At 38.3% G+C, this 19,353-nt stretch overlaps 1 protein-coding gene across 1 annotated transcript in view; it reads right to left on the reverse strand.

The window, feature by feature from the left end:
- Positions 1-19,353, reverse strand: part of LOC139726308 (ARF GTPase-activating protein GIT2-like) — an 81,799-nt gene that overhangs the window by 16,100 nt on the left and 46,346 nt on the right. Inside the window, exons 9-13 of the mRNA XM_071637376.1 lie at positions 19,116-19,188; positions 16,876-16,970; positions 14,950-15,064; positions 14,046-14,231; positions 13,460-13,470 (exon numbers count right to left, since the gene is read on the reverse strand). Of these exons, the coding sequence (XP_071493477.1) occupies positions 13,460-13,470; positions 14,046-14,231; positions 14,950-15,064; positions 16,876-16,970; positions 19,116-19,188 (480 nt within the window). The remainder of the gene's footprint in view (positions 1-13,459; positions 13,471-14,045; positions 14,232-14,949; positions 15,065-16,875; positions 16,971-19,115; positions 19,189-19,353) is intronic.

Here is a 19,353-nt window from a genome sequence, read left to right on the forward strand (position 1 = left end):
TCAACAACACATTTGTAGAAGAGAAAAGAGCAGAATCCACATGGAATTTGTACGACGGAAACCAAAGATGACGGCTGACACACACAGAGTTTTCGATCGCTCGTTGCACGCTCTCACCAACGACTCTCTCACGCTGACGTCTATCGCAAGTGTCACCGCTACATCTCAGGGACCCTCCGCAGACTTTGACAGTCTGCCATCGGCACGAAGAGTTTTTAATAGGGGGGGGGGGGAAGGTTTACAACTCTGGTGAAGGAGGACAAAAAAAAAAAGAGACAGAAAAAAAAGTAGTAGGTAGAGGGGGCTGGAGAAGGATGTTTACATACTGACTGTATAGGAAGGGCTACTGGTGGTTGGGGGGTGGGGGCAGTTAAGGAGAACGGGAAGTAATTAATTTTCGCCGAGCGCCAACGGCTCGAGTGGACAGTTTTTGTCACCTCGGGATACGGCCAGACTACAATGCACACATAGGTGAGAAAGGGAGAGTGGAATAAAAAAAGAGAGCATGTTAGAGATTTAGGTACATCATTTGTTCTCTGGAAATATGTCCGTCCGTCTGTCTGTCTGTCTATCTGTCTATCTTGGATGCCTGACTTGCCTTCTCTGTTTCTCCGTCTATCTCTTTATCTGTATATATCTATCTATCTATCTATCTATCTATCTATCTATCTATCTATCTATCTATCTACAATTGTATCTATCTGTAGACAGTGTATCTAGTATCTTTCTGTGGATCTCTCTTTTTTCCTCTATCTATTGACCTATCTATCAATCTATCTATCCATTAACCTATTTATTCATTAATTCATTCATTTATTCATTCATTCATTTGTTTGTTTATTTATTTATTTATTTATTTATTTATTTATTTATTTATTTATTTATTCATTTATTTGTTTATTTATTTATTTATTCATTCATTTATTCATTTATCCATCTATCTCTCCATTTATCTTTTTATCCATATCTCTCTTTTTACCTCTTCATACCAACTCGCTTATTAACCTATTATTTGCCTGGTGTCTTCAGCCATGGCATGCAAACAACACATGTAACCCCTCCAGCACTTTAAGAAATATACAGAAGTGTACAAGCAATATTGACTTCTTTGATTTCAGCAAAGCATAGCACTGCTTCATAGTATACGCAGAAAAACTGCCTGTGGTAAATAAGTTGCATGTATGTTCCCTTTTGAACATAAAATGATTGAGACTTTTAAGCCGAGCATCCACATCAGGTGAGACCTCATTGACCACAAGAGCATATACTGTACATGCCATTACAGCGAGTCTAGATTTTTGCAATTCGGGACTTCCCGACAATTTCGCGAGTGGTTAAATTCCAATTGGGATGTACAGTGATGAACGGAAAAATGTACATGTGCACGTCGCATTCATGTTGGGATCAGAGTTAGTATTTTCACATGTTGCAAATTTTGCAAAAAGCCCCTGACTCAAGAAATTCGTAAAAATAACAACTTCGAAATATATACAGTGTATACAGTAAACTAGGGGAGATGATGAATAAGTCCAAAATACTTCGCACAGGTGGCTACTATTCAAAGGTTGAAAGCAATTTGCATATCCTAGCACTTAATTACACGCTAGAGACAATTTTTATTCGCAACTTGCATTTCACACACAGCCTGTAATCAGATCACTTGATGACGTACCACTTGCCAATGATCGAGCCATATTTTTTTTTTCTTACATTTCATTCCATCATTCATATATTTTCTCCCCTTTTTTTCCCTCTCTCGTTGGTCATATGAAATACAAAAAATCTTATGAAGATGAAGAAAGTTTGAATGATGGTGATCACTTCACAGTGCGAAGATATGATCTCCAAAAGTATCAACCAGCTGTGTGCAATAAAGAGGTGGCCATTATACACAGGATTTTGAAGCAACAAGTGTCTTTTTGTTTCCACTGAAAAGTTTTGATGCAATCTCTGCCAGCAGGTGGCTGTCACAGAGGGGGGCATCCAGTGGGACAAGGCTTGGGAGTGTCAGGTGCCTCACGATGCTCTAAAAGACAATGAGTCCAGAGCAAACGCTATGTGACACACACCAATACCTGTTGTTAACTCAAGCTAGGACTTCAAGGGGGCGGGGAGCACTGCGAGGCCTTGCTCTCTTCTCCTCCCCCTCCCCCCCCCCCCCCCCCCCCCCCCCCCCATGCCTCTTCTAAACCCATCGGATGCATACGTGCCAGGGCAAAATTCCCCCAAAATGCTGTGATTCAAATCGTTTTTCAAGGTTCCTCCAACAATGGAGGCCTGCTGTGTTCTGCGTCACTTTCCAGATAATTTGACCAACTGCACGAGATAAAATCAAGCACTGCCTACAGAGGAAGGAGCGTGAAAAGCAATTTATATATCAATTGAAGAAAAAGACAAATGCACACGAGGTCTGTAATTTGCCAGCTGCTTAACAACTGACAACTTGTGAAATGCTCACAGTGTTCTGTTAAAGGGACTGTACAATACTGGTTGAGGTGGAGATTCATGTTTTGAACATTCCTAAGTGAGATAATGAGAAACCTCTTATGAAATATGAAAGAGCATGTAATTTTAAGAAGGATTCAACATTTATTTGATGAAAATTGGTTTTCAAATGGCTGAGATATCCAAAAAAGTGATAATAATAAAAGGCAACAGGCCACGCCTTTTATTAAGATCTCTTTGTTTCATCTTGTTCTTGGATATCTCAGTCATTTCAAAACCGATTTTCATCAAATAAACTTTTGATACCCCTTAGAATTGCATGCTCTTTGACATCTCATAGAGTGGTTTCTGAATATCTCGCAAAAAGTTAAAAGCTAAATCCTCACCTCGAACAAAACTGTACACAGTCACCCTTTAAGAAGCACAGCATATCAGATTAATGCACTACTTTAAAGGTAAGCCAAACATGGGTAAAATTCCTGGAAAAATCGGCAGTAGAATATCGTAAAGCAAGAAATTTGTGTGGCATGAAATTTTCGCAAATAGGAGCTGGCAGCCTTTTTCCTGGCATGACATTTTTGTGAATTGCAACCAGCATTCATAGCTCATACATTGTACATTACACATTTTGAGTGAGGTACAAAAACTTTTGTGTGCATTTTAATTTAAATTTGCAAATCTTGGCTCTTGTGAAATTTGCAAGATTACAATTAATGTACATAAACATTTTTGGTCTTATAACACTGTGTAAAATCACTGCCTCTGAAATACAGCAAATCCCTAGAGATTTACAACACAGTATAGTATGCTCATTTCCTGTACAAATAACCATTTATACTCTCTCGTCATAGTGCCATGGCTGTGAGAAAGATGATGGTGACAAAAAACAATATCACCATCACTTGAAACACTGTGATGTTAGCCTTGATGTTGTAGAGACTTGTTTCATTCACTAATTGCCTCATCAAAAAGGCCTGAATTAGCCACTTCAGGTTTAGCCATTCTTTTCTGAAATACTGATATTCATTTAATTTCTATGTGGCTTTTTTTTTTCTTTCTCAAGACATGCAACATTTTTGTAGTATTGAATACAATTTGAAGTTTAAAAGGCCAAAGTTTAACATGATGAATACATGCCAACATAATTGTCTGTATGATCTCAGTGAGCTTTTCTTCTGTTTGATTTTTTTTTTAATTACTAGAACTTTTCAACTGAGTCTCAAAATGCCTTCCATAATAACAAAATGCACTGCTGTCTTGACTTTCACATAATTGCAGTCATGCATTTGGGTGATGAAAACAGAAGAATCAATTGATTTTCCTGCAGATGGGGTACACAAAGGTATCTGCACATTGGCTATCCTTTCCTCTCAAAGCCGCCAAGAGCTGACATCGTGCTTATCATTACACAGCAGAAACAACAGGTTTGGAGAGAACAATACCTCTGCAGCAGCATCGTGACTAAATATGGGCTAGGCAGGTTGGTTGATTACGATTCTGCACTTTTCCAATTTGGCACGTCCATGCGCATTGTCTCGTAAACAGCCTGCCCACATGCCCAACTGGATTAGTTTATATAGTCATGTAATCCTTCCATTTTTTTTTAAAACTGTCCCCTTTATCTAGCAGCCAAACTGCCCTTGTCTCTTGCACTCGGATGACATTAACCCATTAAGGACAGGCTGATTATGCTACAACGCACATTTCCCATAGACACCTGCCCAAGTATACTCGGGATTTAGTGTGCAACGGGTTAAACACCAGAATCCTTGACATTCTTACGCAACAGGTTTGCCAGCCAGGGTAGCACCGCCCCCGACATGTGGTTCCAGTAATTGATTTGATTAATCGTCAGCCTCTCGAAGTGCAAGTGGGACTCCCTCTACCACTTGTGGTCTCCCCTTGACGTCAATGAGGGCGAGAACCCGGTACTGCATTGGGGTGAGTCACTGAGTGACTAAACTGTGCCAAGACACCAAATACAATGCGTGGGACTATCATCCACCATCTCTTTGTCTCTTGAGTGCCTCTGTGGAGCAAAGTCCTCCCCCCTCATATCACTTCTCAAGAAGTGTCTTAGGGGAGAACTTGTGGTCTTAAAGAGTAAAGTATCTTGGGGCATCAAAGGGGATAAACTATAGCACCTAGCTGAACGATACTGGGGGGAGCTAGGGGGAAGTAACGGTGGACTTCTGGATGTTCCACAATTTAGTTTTTCACAACTCCAGACATCAAATCACTTAACTGGAATATTACATCATTCAGATTTTTCACAGCTAGTAAAATAAAAGGTGGAAAAGTGTCTGCTTAGAATTTAAATGAGGATGATACAATGTACATACAATGGTACAAAATCAAGAAAACATTGGGCCGTCACCTCCATGTGTGTTGGATTTTTTGTTCATGTAATTGATTGGAAGTGTTTTTTTCGGCAGAGCTTCATATCACATCAGATTATTTCTAAGTAATGATGATCCCAGCTGTAAATTCCACTTCTTCAAGCTCCACTGTATCTGCCATTTGACCATATGTGATAAAACACATCCAAAGTCCAGCATGAACACATTTTTATCAAAAAGGTAAAATTAACACTCTGTGTGCCATGGTGCAAACCCCTTGTATTCCATATTATTCAGAAATTGCAATGCATGAGAGCTTTTGGAAAACATGTAACTTTTTGTAGAAGTGTTTCTACAAGGGATGCAGTGAGGCAAAGTTGTAGAGAAAATTATTATCTTTTTGTGATGTAAATGTTATGACAAAGCTACGGCTATCTTTTCGTGCAAATGGTGAGTATTCAAAACATAGATCGGTCTGGGTGATCATGAGGATGGGAGTTTAGACAAAAATTTGTGATTGTGGCACATAGAGTCAACAAACTAGGATTCTGAGGTTCTCATCTTGAAAGTGGTTAGAGAGTATTCCATCTCTTAGGGGATCTAACTGGTTTGGCTCTCAAAAGAGGTTGAGGGAAGGTCTAAGGCAGAGTAGCTGGATCAGAGACATCACACATCATTTCTGTCAAAATTCTATTTAATATTAAAGGGATCATATACTTTTGGTTGAGACCAAACTTCAGATTTCTAACATATTTTGGTGAGATAATGAGAAATCTTTTATGAAATATGAAAAAGCAATGAATTCCAAGAGGAATTCAATGTTTATTTGATGAAAATTGTTTTTGAAATGGCTGAGATACCCAAAATGGGCAATCCTCATTAAAGGTGGGACCCAACTTTTATTATGATCACTTTGTTTTACTTTGTTTTTGGATGTTTCAGCCAGTCCAAAACCGATTTTCATCTAGTGAATTCCCCTTTGGAATGGTATGCTCTGTATTACTTCCTCGGTGGTTTCTTGGTATCTCGTAAAGTTAAAAATTAAAGTTTAATGTTAAAAGCCCAATCCTCATCTCCACCAATACTATACCATCCCTTTAAACCTGAAGAGTGTGATTAGCTGAAGAAGAGGATAATGAGACAAAAGTACTCTGAGAAAGAAGCAAGCAAACGTTAAAGTTTCTCATCACTGTACTGGAGGTTGGTGCGAATGATTTGATCCAAGATTAAAATGAAAATCTGACAGCACTTGGTATTTGGTGTTAATTGATCACAACGAATTTGAACTTGTATGGGCGTGCACAGGAAAACAAAAATAGGTTTACACCTTCCAGTTAATTTCTAATACCAAGTTTGATCTGTGTCCAAAAACTACATTAAGAAAAATCCTTTTTTATCTTTTTTTTTTGAAGCCAGTAATCGGGATATAGATCAGCTCACACTGAGTCATGGTAGTAACGATGACACTTTGACCAGGCGTTCATACTACGTGATCATGACCAACGTTGTGGTTTACCTGCCACTCACAAAATGCAGGATTCCACGGTGCCTGGGACACTTTCAGAAAAACTCTTTTGGGCAGAGTGAACACGTCAGAGGATTAACCCTCGGCAAATTTGCTCATACCTCATTTCGCAGAAAGATACTGAACATCAGGCAAAAAAAAAAAAAATGGTTTTACCACAGCTCTTTTTTTTTCTTTGGCATTTTACTCTGACTACTATACACTAGTACAAGCTGCTATTTCCTAAGTGCTGCACACGTTGCTAAGATTTTTATTTATTCATTTTTTTTTTACAGTACAACCTGTATTGACGGTGACTATTCATATATGTTCTTCAGCCTTACTTGTATCACACCAGCGTATCAATGTCATATGTAATTGTGGGATACAGTACTTACATGTAGATAATGACATCAGTTTGACAAGAGAGGAAAGTGAGTCTATCTTGTTTTGATTGATTTGTTTGTTGCTTTTGGCATCCAGGGCACTTGAGCTGTCATCTGACGCAGATCCACGACACAAGAGGTCATTAAGTCTTAACCTGCCGCCTCCAAGATATACAGCTACAATATTAATTTGAATGCATGTAGTGTAAAATAATAAATTTTCATGAGCATCACCCTTTTGCAAATTTTTGTGAGGAGCCATGACTTGCAAAAGTGAAATGCAAGCGGAAGCTTTTGTTTTTTTCTACACAATGCTTTGAATGCTAGTGGCAATTTGTGAAAGTTTCGTTCCACAAAAATGGTCCTTCGCTCAAATTTGCAAAAATTTCATGCCAGTGCCATGAATGTTTCTGGTTTTACACTATACCAGGCATCCACTTTGCGCATTTAGTTGGAGAAGAACTTGGGATATATGTGGTGGAGTTGAGCCAGTTTAGTAATCAAAACCTAATGTAGGTGCATAGGCAGAGTCCTATTCGGGTATGAAAATATGCTGCATATGAGTGCTGGTCACTTTTTTTTTCTTTAACTGATTTGTTGCTGACCAAGCTGACCAGAGCAGTAAGCAATCTGATCTGACCATCCCACTTTATCCAAAATCCTGCCCTGTTCCTTCCATGGGATGTTATGATTAGGATGTGGGTAAAATTGGTTACAGAAGAGGAAGAAAGGGCAATGCTCTCCCCCTCCTATCATACCCCTTCTGACCCCCCCCCCCCCTTCCTCCCTTACCACTACTATCTGACAAACCAAATTAAAACTTCAATTGGTGCGCATAAGAGCAAATCTGTAAGACTGTCTTTATTGCAGGTGTTTGGATGTGGAAATAGAATAAATGACACTAAATGTTATGAAATGAACAAATCAAAAAAGGATTGCAATGAAATAGAAAAGAATGGAGGGATTGTGACATTAAAGAAGGTGAAATTAAATGGAATGGAATTAATGGAATGAAATTAAATGGAATGAAATTAAATGGAATGAAATTAAATAAAATTCAGCAATCCTCCTATCTCCTCCAATTTCCACAAATCAAGGGACTATAAAGAGAAGTTTCTTGTGCACTGAAAACTCTCCCTTCATTTTCCAATCTGCGCTAGCATGATATGCTTTACAGTTACGCAAATCACAAGCACCATATCAATTAACTTCACTGCTGTTTCAACATTGTAGGCTAAATATAAACATGAGGCATAAGCATGCTTTCATAAACAGGCTTTCATATTTACTTTACTACTACTACTACTAAGAATAATAATATAGGGTGCTTATAATGCGCACTTTACTCTGTTTAAATCAAGCTGTGTGTTACTTATAGCCACTTATGCATTTAAAATTTTCCAGTTTACATAAAAATTGTCAGAGTATCAATTGTCTTTTATTTAAAAACACATTTTGTTTGTTTGTGTAATTCAATTTCAGGGGTAGATATAAAGGCAGTGTACATGGATGCTGGTAACAAAAAAAAAAGTTTAACCCATCCTCTACAAGATCCTATCAAAAATTTCCACAGACTTTAGATCTTTCCAGTTGATGTAGGCAATGAGGAAACAGCCTGTACAATCTCATGTTCTCCTATTACAGCTATTCTGAATAATCCTCGATACCAAAATACAAGCCATGTTGAATACGTAATTCTGGATATCATGATGTATCAGCAAGGCAGAAAAGAAAAAAGATTCAAAGAAAACACATGGCCACATATCAATATCTTGGATATCGGGGGTGGGGGAGGGAGGGGGAATGATACACCTGTATTACAATGTATTTATAGTTCAGTAATCTTACTTTTGACAGGACTACCCCCTATCCCTGAGTACTACGAGAAGCAAGCTTTCCCTGCTTGATTCTGAGGCTAGGAGTGGATGCCACTGATCAGTCCACTACCTAACGGGGGAAGGGAAAGGTCCAATATCCTGTTTTGACCAAGACGAGGGCCTTCAGCACGCTTGATGGATGTAAGGACACCGTTGTACAGGACCATGGGTCAGGTCTAGGTCCCAAGAACTGCTGATTCAGTACGGACGGAGAGATGGAGAGTTCCACTGTTGGTTTATTCTTTGTTTGTTTGATTATCATGGCTCAATTTCACCATTCCACGTTCATCTCCATCATATGTTTCTCTAACTTTGTACACTTTACAGCTGTCTAATTTGATGGATTTATTCCTCAGAGTTTATGGCAGACTTATGGCTGAAATTTTCCCCATTAGAACCCTTCCTCTCAGTCTCTTTCCAGGCCTTAAATCTTCTTTCCTCTAATTTTTTATTATCTCTCCCGTCACTCTTTTCCCTTGTCCTATCAACATTTCTCACTTCATATATTTCCAAATGTTTTTTGGTCTGCCTGTATCCGTGCCTGTCACATTCCATTCTACTTTCAACAAATTTTGACCAACCTTCAATCAATACAAATGTGCTTCCTTTTACTTTCTATGGAAATTTGTATCTTTTCCCCAAAGCCATGACCTTATCAACTATTAAATTTCTTCTCTTAACTTTCTCCCTTTTCAATTCATTCTGGGTGACACAGGCCACTATCAAAAGGATACATTTATAGTAACAATTGACAATGTGATTTTGACTGTTTCTGGTACTGTCACCTTTTGTCTTTCTCATCTTAGCTTGTTTTTTGTGCTTTGTTTGCTCTAACTTTACAAGCTTTGTTTTGTTCTATGTATCATGTTGTCTCATGTTTATTTCACCCTTTTTATCACTTTTTAATTGTGACTTATCTCTTTTTGAATATTCTTTCTTCTTCTAACTTTACAACTATTTATTTGTATTCTTATCTGGGCTTCTCCCTGCCTTCTAATTGTTTTATCTTGTCTTGTCTTGTCCTCTTTTGTGACTCTATGTTCTGTCTTGTCCTGTCAACTTCTTTCATTGTCTCATCTTCCAAGTCTTGCCATATCTTGGCTGATAGAATGATTCTACACATGACCACAGCTACTACACATATCTACCTTTCCCTACTTTAGTATACAGATATGGAATGCTTTTCAGGGCATTGTTGAGATCCCGTGGGACAATGGTATCAATAATGCCTCAAATAAAAGCAGTCCATATCTGTTTTATATACCCAATATAATTAAATGGAAGTTCACCTCTACAATCGCAATGGCACTAGCAGATTAACACATCTGTGCTGCCAAAGATATTTACACTGCATTCACATCGGACAAGGGTCACATCTTGCATAGTGGAAGCCAAGCGATTATAGTATGTGCATGTGTGAGTGTATGTATGATCACTACAAACCGAACAAGGGGGGTTTAGTACTATGGGGCAGTTTACTACTATTGGGCAGTATGGGGCTGAAGGCAATTGTTGAAATTATGCCCCAAATTTCAACTAACCAGAATCAAGGATTCATCCAATTCAAAATGAGGTATATAATGCACTCTATGACCTGATGGGCCGTTGTCTTCAAGCTCTACATTGGACTCTACCACAATCCCTCACAAACATACAAGCACAATGTAGCTCTATTCTACTTGGGGATGTCATCTTCTATGAATCCCTTCTTATCTCGTTCCTGATGTGTGAATGTTGCTCCATTGATTATCCTTCCTCAGACTTTATCTATCTTGCGGTCCGTGTGGATCACGCACCATGTTCTCCACTCAGTCATGAATGAATGACTATAAAACATGAAATATGTTTCTTTTTTTCCACAATACAACCACTGTTTTGCCCCCCCCCCCCCCCCATGGCCATTTTTCCACGCTGCTTACAAAAGCCATCATCCACCCTCACTACATCTCTTGCTCGGAGTACATATATTTATAGCTTCCATATGTCATCTGTCTGCCATTACAAATCACTTCCCACACCGATCACTATCACTCCCCTATTCTCCGATTCGTTTTATGTTTCACCACCCCCATTTCTACCATTGTCTCCTACTCCCCTCCAATTCTCTCTCAAATTTTAAGCGCACCGAATATGCTAACGTCACAGCTGTAAATACCTGCAGACCAAAAACATACACGATGCACGCCAAACAAAACATATTCTGAGGACCCCCCCCCCCCCCACAAAAAAAGAACAGGACAAAACTCTAATAAAAAAAATGAAAGGAAAAATCCAAACATATACTAGTTATAAATTTGAAAAATAGCAACACACAAAGCATGTTGCATGACATTACAGAAAAATATATACATATATTTTTTTTAATTATTGAAAGACTATCATTACATTCTTCTCTAAGATTAAGAAGCAACATTCTAGAAACATTTTTGGAATTTCTTTGTTTTTTACTTTTTTTCTTTGTTTTTTTTTTTAAATGGAAATTGTCATGGACCACTTTTCTACCATAATTTGCATGAAATTAATCTATCAAAGTGATTAATAGTAAAAATAGGTTTTTATGAGTTTCATGACAGACATATTTTCCATAGGAAATGTACACAAAATCCAAAAATTGTGCATGTTTTGGGGTCACATGCTGTTATAAAAATGGACGTGGCTTTATAACGGTACGCGCGGACATTGCAACTTTGGTCTCAAAAGTTGCGGGAGACTTGAAAGAAAAAGTCAAGAAGCCTCATGACGAGGTCTTCTCACGTTGCAGAATTGTTGCGCGAAACGTCGAAGGGGGAGGACTCTGCTGATGAAAAAAAAAAGCTTGGCAAGTTAAGATTAAACTTAAGCTAAGTGTGTGGGCACATAAAGGGTTAATGCCCTCAACTGGTCCTGTCTTCCTGCAAAGTTGCAAGGAAACAGGCACAGTTGAGACAGTGAGATTACTATCCATGTTCTCCCACTCCTAGGCAACAAATGTGATAAGCTGCAACATTGAGGGGATCCGCCGGATCCGAACGGCTGGCTTCCACCAGATGCATGCAGGGGGGAAAAAAAGTCATTAATCTAGAACATGTCCACCAAATTAGGCTCCCCAGAACATCTATAATTGGAACGCGGATTAACTTTTTCAGGGCTCGGGTCTAATTGGGTTGCCGGACACAGCGCTATTCCTGTCTCTCTTCTCTCTTTTTTTTTTTTTTTTTTTTTGGGGGGGGGGGCAGAGAATGACATTCTAGGAAGTCACCCAAGGCATCAATCAATCAAGAAATCGCACAAATGATGATGGAATTAGAGTGAGATACATGTACACTACATGTATAGGAGCTGTGCACAGGAGGAAACACACAGTGACTGTGGCTTGAGTGAGAGATAGATAGATAGATAGATAGATAGATAGATAGATAGATAGATAGATAGATAGACAGACAGATAGATAAATAGATAGATAGATAGATAGATAGATAGACAGATAGACAGATAGATAGATAGACAGATAGATAGATAGATAGATACAGATAGACAGATAGATAGATAGAGAGATAGATAGAGATAGATAGACAGATAGATAGATAGATAGATAGATAGACAGATAGAGAGATAGACAGATAGATAGATAGATAGATAGATAGATAGACAGACAGATAGATAGATAGATAGATAGATAGGTAGATAGATAGATAATAGATAGATATATAGATAGATAGAGAGATAGATAGAGAGATAGATCAAGAGAGAGAGGGGGAGGGAGGGACAGAGAGGAAGAGAGAGAAAAGAGTGTGAAGCAAAAGGAAATATACAGTAGACCAATGTTTGATGCTTACTCAAGACAGGGCACTATTCAGAAGGTAAAACACAACCTACGATGTACAACGTACGTATCATTAAACATGATACCTGTGAGAGACACAGTTTAAAGGAAGAAATTAATCTGCAAATAGAAGAAAAGAAATTATTGCTTCTTAACCCAAGTATGGCTTGATAGCCCAATTATTATCTCTTCCACAACTGAATGCACCAAACATCATTCTCTTTCTTAGAGTCTAGAGTGCAGAAAAATTGGGGTGGAGTATGACATATCTTGAAGCTTGAAAAATAAAGTGAGCTATAGAAAAGAGAGTAGTTAAAGGACATATTGAAAAAAAAGTCTCTTAATGGAATAATGGACAGATTAAAATGAAATCGCAAACACCAGACCACCTTGAAAATTCTTTGGGATTTGAATTTTGCTTCCCAAGGCTATTCACAGAACATAAGAATTGAAAGTGTAAATTGGAACTAGTAACATTTTCAATGATATTGTAGGGATGAATGGATGGGGACAGATCATCACAGACAATATGGAAAAATAAGTAATGAAGATACAGAATGAGCACAACCAGTCATATTTTGCCTAGCTGTTGATATTGTTGCTGTTGTAGCTAATTGTTCATACTTTGCTGCTGGGTTTTACTGTGAAGCTTTTTTCTATCAATTTTCTTGTTATTTTAAGAGCCAGTTGGACCGATGCCATGGAAATTCTATAACAAGGCCCACATTCAATTTCATAAAATAAATAAATAAATAAATAAACCATAAAATGGACCAATACATGTACATTCTAACTTTGCGAGCCAACTGGATTGTCATCATTCAGAATTCTGCCACAGTTCCCTCACATGGAAAATGGAAACACTTTACAGACTTTCCATACTTTTTCATTTGATGTTGACTGTTGTTTGCCGCTACACTTACTTTGCCAGATACCTCCCAGAGACTTCATCAGCTATCAAGCCCCGGTCACACAGCACTCCACGTCTAAATCACGTACAAAAAGTTATGAAAATCTGGTGGACGTCGTCGTAATTGGTAATTTTTGGTCAATTTTGGTTTGGCCGTGCTTTGTACGGGTATGGCCATCGGTGGCTGTTCCACTGCTGAAGCACTGCCTAAGCACGGCTAACCACGTCCAGCCACGTGTAAGGCTACGGAAAAATCCATTTGTCAGTGATAAGCCGCTAAACACACGCTAGTTCCCGTGATACCAACGTGTGACACGCATTCGATGATCATGCTCTGCCAGTGACAGACCGCTAAACTTTCGCGTCTAACCGCGTCTCCCCAAGTTTTAATCACTGCCCGAACACGGATTATCACGTGTGTTTCACGTGTGTTGCACTTCTTCACCACATGTGCCGCCTGTGGTTGTCCGCGGGCTAAAATTTTGAGCAGTTCAAAACTTTTTGCCTTGCCGACGCCATTCTGATTTTTCCCTGTGTCCTGCCATGTCTATAAATCGACCGTAGCTCGTCTTAAACTCGACATCAACATGAACAACATCGTCTGCTTCACGGGAGACCACTTTTTGATGGGTTTTGGCCGTGATTAAGCCATAAAGCGTTGTGTGACCGGGCTTTCAACTGGGACAAATTTGAAACAACATGCTTCAACATCATCAAGGAACATAAAAGAAACAGTGAAAAGAGCCAAAATCTTACCCCAGATATTTGGTTCCCATGGTGACCCATGTTCACATTCCCTCCGTTCTTGAGGTTGGTGTTGTCGTTGTCGTCGTAGTCGTCATCGGAGCAGACGCTGTCGTAGAGGGGTTCGTTATCCTCGATGCAGGAGGCCATGTTGCTAGGAGACGTCGGTGACTTTTCTGGCGCTGGAGGGACTGGCGGCGGTTCTCGTACAATTTCGATTTGAACTGCAGCCGAAGCAGAGAGTTGAAAACAAAGGACGATAATACCTGATGATTACCCTGCATCACACTATCTTAAAATGAAGTATCATGAGATATTGGGTGATGTGGAAAGTCCGTAGAAATAACAGTCTGACTCATAAAACCATTTAACAGACTTTGACAACATTTTTCTCACAGAATATATCAAAAAGTAACCAGGTTTTCATGACTTTGAGATGGTGTCTAATTCACATTACATTCTTACACAAAGGTGAATGATGCAAAATGCCTTCCTAAACAAAATGAATGCCATTCTGGCCATCTTAAGTGAATTAAGTTGGCACAGCTGATACACAGAAAATTTTGATCATGACAAAGATTGTACATGTCTACATTATTCTGTGATGATTGTAGAACAATGCATTATGGCCTGTGGTGGTGAGTGTGTGTGCTATCTTTTTTTGCTTGTTTGTAATAAGCTCAAACTTTTCTCATTAATTGATTAACATCAGTACATCCATGTTTAGGGTGTGGTTACGATCAACACAAGTGCATTCTATGAGTAGTCATTGTTGGTGGCTATTCACATACTGTACATGTAGACACTCTGGCACACACATACACAAGCTCAAACACATTCACACCCATGTACAACCACACACACAAACACAGACAGACTGAGAGACAGACAGACACACACGTATGTATTTCCATCATAGGGTTGCAATGTGGCCAAACTCACCGCCTTGTCTTGAGATGGTCAAATTTCCCTGCTGCCGTCGCTTGGCTTCTTTCAAGATGTCGATGATGAGAGTCGCAAACTCCCTCGCGCTGAACCTCGCCAGCTTCTGCCGACCCTGAAACAAGCAATGATGATACCACCAGAATAAAGAAAAAACCTCTTACAGATTGTGAACATGAATACATGAACAATACATCCAGCAATTTATTGTACTACTTGCACAAACCGTAGTTTGAAAGTGAAACTATTTCTCAGGGAATAAAAGACAAGAATAATGGGCAACAATCCGTTGCCTACAGGGACCGGATGTTTCATAATGCAACAGCAAGTAAACTTTTGTGTTTACGACCCATTAATGCTTTCAGGTAGATCATCTCAAATTTAATTGATACTGTAAACAAAAGGGTCATTCACAGCAACAAATGTGGACTGATCTGAACAAAGCAAGCTCATTGATTTCTCATTACTGGCATCTACGTGTAGGTGAGTTATGGCAACTCTATGACAATTTGATGCACAGAAATTATTGTTGTTATTATTATTATTATTATTATTATTATTATTATTATTATTATTATTATTATTATCATTATTATTATTATTATTATTATTATTATTATTATTATTATTATTATTATTATCATTATCAATATTATTATTATTATTTTATTTATTCAGCTTTATATATATAAATATATATATATATATACATATAAAGGAAAACTTGTGACCTGTTCTCGTATTATACTTAAAATACAGATGCAGTCATCAAAACTGCAAGGTATGCTGATTTGGCTGAAAAACTACAGATTTCATATCAGTTTTATCTCAACAACCTCCTCAATGAATGTCAAAGTCTAGGAATATTTGGATAATGGAACACAAAGAACTCATTCTATTTACACGCCATCTCACATCTCCAGTACGCTCAATTGCATCAAAACTCCACAGCCAATTTTCTCAGAACTATACTTACGTGGTATTAAACTGCTATTGTTTCTCAGGTAGAAATTTGGACGTAGAGTGACAGAAACATTACTCATCCTTTTAGAGCACTGAATGATCAGAACTTTATACCACAATATGAAAATAAATGTTTCGCATCTTTACAAAGGCTTTTGAACCCAATGGTAAAATTTGGAAAGATTTGCAAGCATGGTCATATGAGATTTGTTTTATGATTTAAAATCTGATGGGTCAATGATTGCTCTGTACATATGTCTATGAAGAAACTGCCTGAAAGATTTCACACTCATTCATTTAAGCCAGGTCAGAATTCTGTATATACAGTGTACAGTGTATTCCTGCTGGGCTGTTCAGAAATATACCTCCTCCCTTTTACAAAGAACTACCAGCTGGCATGACAGCATAAACATGACCTATGCCTTTATTTGTGGCTGATTTGGCAGATTTTCACATTATCATTCCACTTCTTGCAACTAACTAGTGGTTTCAGTTCTCTGTGATTTCAACGCTACTTCAATAGAGATATCTGGAGTCTGGTGACAAGCATAGGACTCCCTCTTGTGTTGAAATCCTTGCAGTCTTGATAACCTAAACATCTGGCATGGTGTTTCTGAGTGAGTTGGAAATTGACTTGGATAAACAAAACTAAACTGAATTTCATTGGGTATAACTGAATTGAAATTCAATCATTGCCTATGAGCAGGTAGTTGACCGTATACTTAGTGCACAGGTATTTCAGAATCTTATAACAGGTAAAAACACACACTACAAACATTTGCCTCTCTAAAAGACTAGTACATTTCTTTCTGACTTCCCTTTCTTTTGTGTGAGGTTATTCCAAGACTTTCATTCATACAGAAAACAATTTAAAGCTGAGTAATTTTGGGACAAACCAAATACTGTTTCCCTAAACCCATTCCCCCCCCCCCCCCTTTCTTTACCCCAATATTTGAGACTTACCTGATTCCTGGTGGCAGACAACTCTGGGTTGAGGGGCAAGAAAGGCACCGACCTGTCACCCCCAACGAGGCTGGGTTTGTTCAGAGACACCCATACTGCAACAAGGGATGAAGCAGACAAAACAAGCAATAGACAGTCATTTCACGTCAAACATTAATCAGTGGCGGATCCAGAGGGATGCGTACTGGGCGTGCACCCCCTCTTTATTTTTTGTTTTAAAAAAAAAAGAGAAAAAAAAAATGAAGGGGGAGCACGTGCATCCCCTTTAATTTTGTAAAGGTGCCTCCCCTTTACAGAATTCTTGGATTTGCCCCTGTTAATCACAAAGTTTTCAACAGCTCATACACTAACAGCATGTGTAAAAAAAAAGAAAAAGAAAAAAAAAAATGAGGACATTTTTGACAACATATGGCATCAATCTATGGCCATCAACATCCACACATCAATATCAGGGAGATTAAAGAAAAAAAATGCAATAAGGATGATACATGCGTGTTACTTGCATCCAAATAGCTGAAAATAATACCTAAATCAGGGCAGCTTTTATGTTCTATTGTCAGGACAATGAATATATAATTATGTTCTCTTGGGGTCTCCTTCAAAATTAGGGCAATTTGCCAGCTCTGTGAATCCACAGATGCAATGTAATCACATTTATTTTTGCCCACACAAATTTCATTAGAATTACCGAGAAAATTGATTGTAACATTCCTAATTTAGGCAACATGTATAAAATGGGAAAAATATGTGTACCACACACTAGTCAGTAGTACTGCACATTGCCAAAAAAAGAAAAAAGAAAAGCAAAACAAAACAAAAACCTTTCAAGGTACTGTTTACCTTTGGAAGCAGTGATTTTAAAAAAATGTTTGAGTTTGATGCATATGTGTTGGTCAGTTCAGAAAACCTCCTACTATATACAAATTTTGCAAATTTTGCAATTACACCTAAAACATAAGGAGATTTAACTATTTTTCTCACTAAACCATAACTGTAGATGGTTTAGTCTAGACACACTTTTATTATAACTATTGTTCTAATTTTGTATATTATACAATACTTAACATTGATTGTACTGAGTAACTTTTTTACACTGGTTGTTTTTATTCCTAACTCACATTTTAGAACTATAATTTTTGAAGCACTAAAGCTGGGTTTTTGTTTCATCTGCAAATGGTAAACGATGCCTTTCAAATCTACAAGATATGTTGGAGAGTGCCCATGATTTCATTATGGGGCCACTTTCAAGGAATGAACACTACATTCTGCATCAGAGTGTCTCTATTTTATCTGTCTTGTACCGTATCACTGTTTGGTCCCTGTTGTCTTACAGTCAGGCACACTACAATTCAACACCAACACATAAACTCCAACATGTAAAAGCACACAAACAGCAATGGGGATTTTCTTTTGTTTTGTTTTGTCTTGGGGTTTTCATTTGTTTTCATTTGTTTTTCCTTTTTTTTTTTTGAAGGTAGGGTACTAAAGGGCATATAAATAGTAAACTCCTGAGACTTATGGGACACTAATGACTAGACTTCCAATAAGTTTGTAAAGAAGTACATGTACTGTACTTATCAGAAATTGACCACAAACTTGTGCAAACTAACATGACAGGTAGAAATTAACATACTGACCCTGTTTTGAAGCTTGTCCGTTTTAGTGTTAGTTACTCATTGTAATCCTTGACCACACTTTAATTGAGTGCATGAAATATGTGTACACCATTGCTGGGGGCCAATGAATAAACAACAGGGGTAACTCTAGTGCTAATGTAGCAAAGAGCTTGTGTTACACCGGCATGCCATTCTCGGCAGATGGCAGAATGAATTCTTGCTTGGTAGATTCTACTGGAAGTGTGCTCCTCTCAGTAGCAGCTCACCATTTTTAGCAACATAAATACCACTACCGGGACTACTCCTTGATACGGTGACTGATTTGATCCACGATTTTCGTGTAAGTAATTTTTTCGCGCTCGGCCGCCTAACATGAATTTGGCCTGTTTTTATTTCTGCAGTATCAAGACGTTAGTTAATAGAACATATGGCTAGCAAAAATATTTGCGTGCTTTTATTTTCGCACTAGCTTCTGGTTGCGCAAAATGCACGAAAATGTCCACTTTTACAGTACACTGTAGTGACGGGTAATGGAGCAAACTGTAGTGATGCATAATGGAGCAAACCAATTTACCACAGGGGATGCCAGTTGCTTAACTACAAGACATAGGATGACTGACTTACGGGCATCAAGTTCTCTTCTGTCCACCTCATCGTACACGTCCATGGCTAGTTCCTCAAAGAGGTGGTTACTCAACTGTGGATAAACATCAAATCAAGAGGATCAAGAACAGCTGTTTACAGGGATGCCAGTCAGAGTGAAAGAAAAAATTTGAAGATCATCTACAAGAAGTCGGTTTGTACATAGAAGGGCCTGAAACTTGATACTGCCACCAGGGATGGAAATGATATGCAAATCTAT

Source organism: Diadema antillarum, unplaced genomic scaffold (assembly GCF_040938485.1).
Source record: "Diadema antillarum isolate AM-2024a unplaced genomic scaffold, OU_Dant_1.0 seq00000082_RagTag, whole genome shotgun sequence".
Classification (NCBI taxonomy): Eukaryota; Metazoa; Echinodermata; class Echinoidea; order Diadematoida; family Diadematidae; genus Diadema; species Diadema antillarum.